The 1,388-nt window shown below is 42.8% G+C and overlaps 1 protein-coding gene across 1 annotated transcript in view; it reads right to left on the bottom strand.

The window, feature by feature from the left end:
- LOC104621967 (chromosome unknown open reading frame, human C14orf80) overlaps positions 1-990 on the bottom strand; it is a gene marked incomplete at its 5' end in the record, with an annotated part of 77,046 nt that extends 76,056 nt beyond the window's left edge. The window contains one exon of the mRNA XM_010288605.1: positions 912-990. Coding sequence (XP_010286907.1) covers positions 912-990 — 79 coding nt within the window. The remainder of the gene's footprint in view (positions 1-911) is intronic.
- Positions 991-1,388: the final 398 nt, after the last annotated feature.

The raw sequence follows: 1,388 nt of genomic DNA, 5'->3' as shown, positions 1-1,388 counted from the left end.
ATTCCTTGCTGAGCTACCAGCAAAACTATGCTGGTTTTGCTCCACACTCCTGGAGAGATATCGTCCACAATGCTTCACCTTTTTTAACTCCATTCAGAGCCATCAGATTCCCAGCTCTTCAGGGGCTAAAACAATGTTGTTTAGGGTTTTTTTTTTTTTTTGCTTTCAACAGCAAAACTGGATTTTAAGTGATTTTGGTCTGAGGAGATCTCTATCCATCACAGACAATCCCATTCTCAAAACTTCCTCTGACAACAAAAGGGCTCTAGTCAGACATCTTGCAAGAGGGAAGTCTGAGAAGTATATGTTGGAATAACATACATTTAAGAAGTAAATAGTGCTCTGTCATTGTGAGAAGCCAACAGGCATTCAGCTTCTCTCTGGAATAGCAGCCCTGTGCATAGAGATATTCACGGTCCCTCTAAAATATTCACACACTTTCCTTTTTGTTTTGTCTAGAAATTCAATCCAAAACACTGTCTTTAAGGTTCATGTGCTATCATTTACGGCCCTGATACAGGACTTGATAGAAAATTAACCACAGAATCGTGTATCATATGTGGAATGGGGAAAGAAGGAATCAAAGGAAAAACAAATCTATTTCTGTAATTAACTTTGCGGATGCTGAGAATGCGTAAGATCATTGCAGAGATTTGCCTGCAGTAAAACAGCAAAGGGAAGCAAGAGCCCCTAGCAGACACAAGAACGCCCCAGTGTCCTGCACAAAACAAACCAAAGAGGAGTAAACCTGCCCGCACAGCTGTAATGCAACAGTAAGTTGGTGGCACAGGTATTCAAAATGGAGCACTCCTGACAGGGAGCAAGTAACCTAAGAAAAGGTGCTACAAAACAAGTCCCAGTACTTTCCTGGGACAGACAGAAATCACAGTCAGACAGACTGACTAGGTTACCTATGGCATCAGACTCTGTCCACTCGCCCCTGTGGATTTGTTTCAGAAGAATGTAGAGCAGCCTCCAGAAATCCAGGCTCTGCAAAGGAAAGAGAGAGGAAGGAGATCAGCAGGCAAAATATCTGCCATATATTTTGTCTTAATTAGGCAATTAAACCCATATCTGAGCATCAGTTGTTACATGGAAGAGAACACCTGCAACCTGCCAACACTGTCCAGTCAGGCAGCTTCACGTATTAGCTGTCTTATGAACACTGCCTACAATAAGGTGCACTTAGAAAGAGAAGGGCTACTAAATGCTGGCTGTACAGCAAGACCCAGCACTTCTACTCTGAGGCACAGGAGCACGGCTTCCAAAATACCTGCTCTAATATAACCACATATGGCACAGCTCACCCGTTGTGAAACAAGTGCTTGAAGACACTGAAAAGATCTGACGATGATAAAGTCAAAAACTCACAAAGAAGAGGCAGCACA

This window comes from Phaethon lepturus, unplaced genomic scaffold, assembly GCF_000687285.1.
Source record: "Phaethon lepturus isolate BGI_N335 unplaced genomic scaffold, ASM68728v1 scaffold13396, whole genome shotgun sequence".
Lineage (NCBI taxonomy): Eukaryota > Metazoa > Chordata > Aves > Phaethontiformes > Phaethontidae > Phaethon > Phaethon lepturus.
The sequence above is the reverse complement of the archived record's forward strand: the minus strand, read 5'-3'. Positions and strand labels throughout refer to the sequence as shown.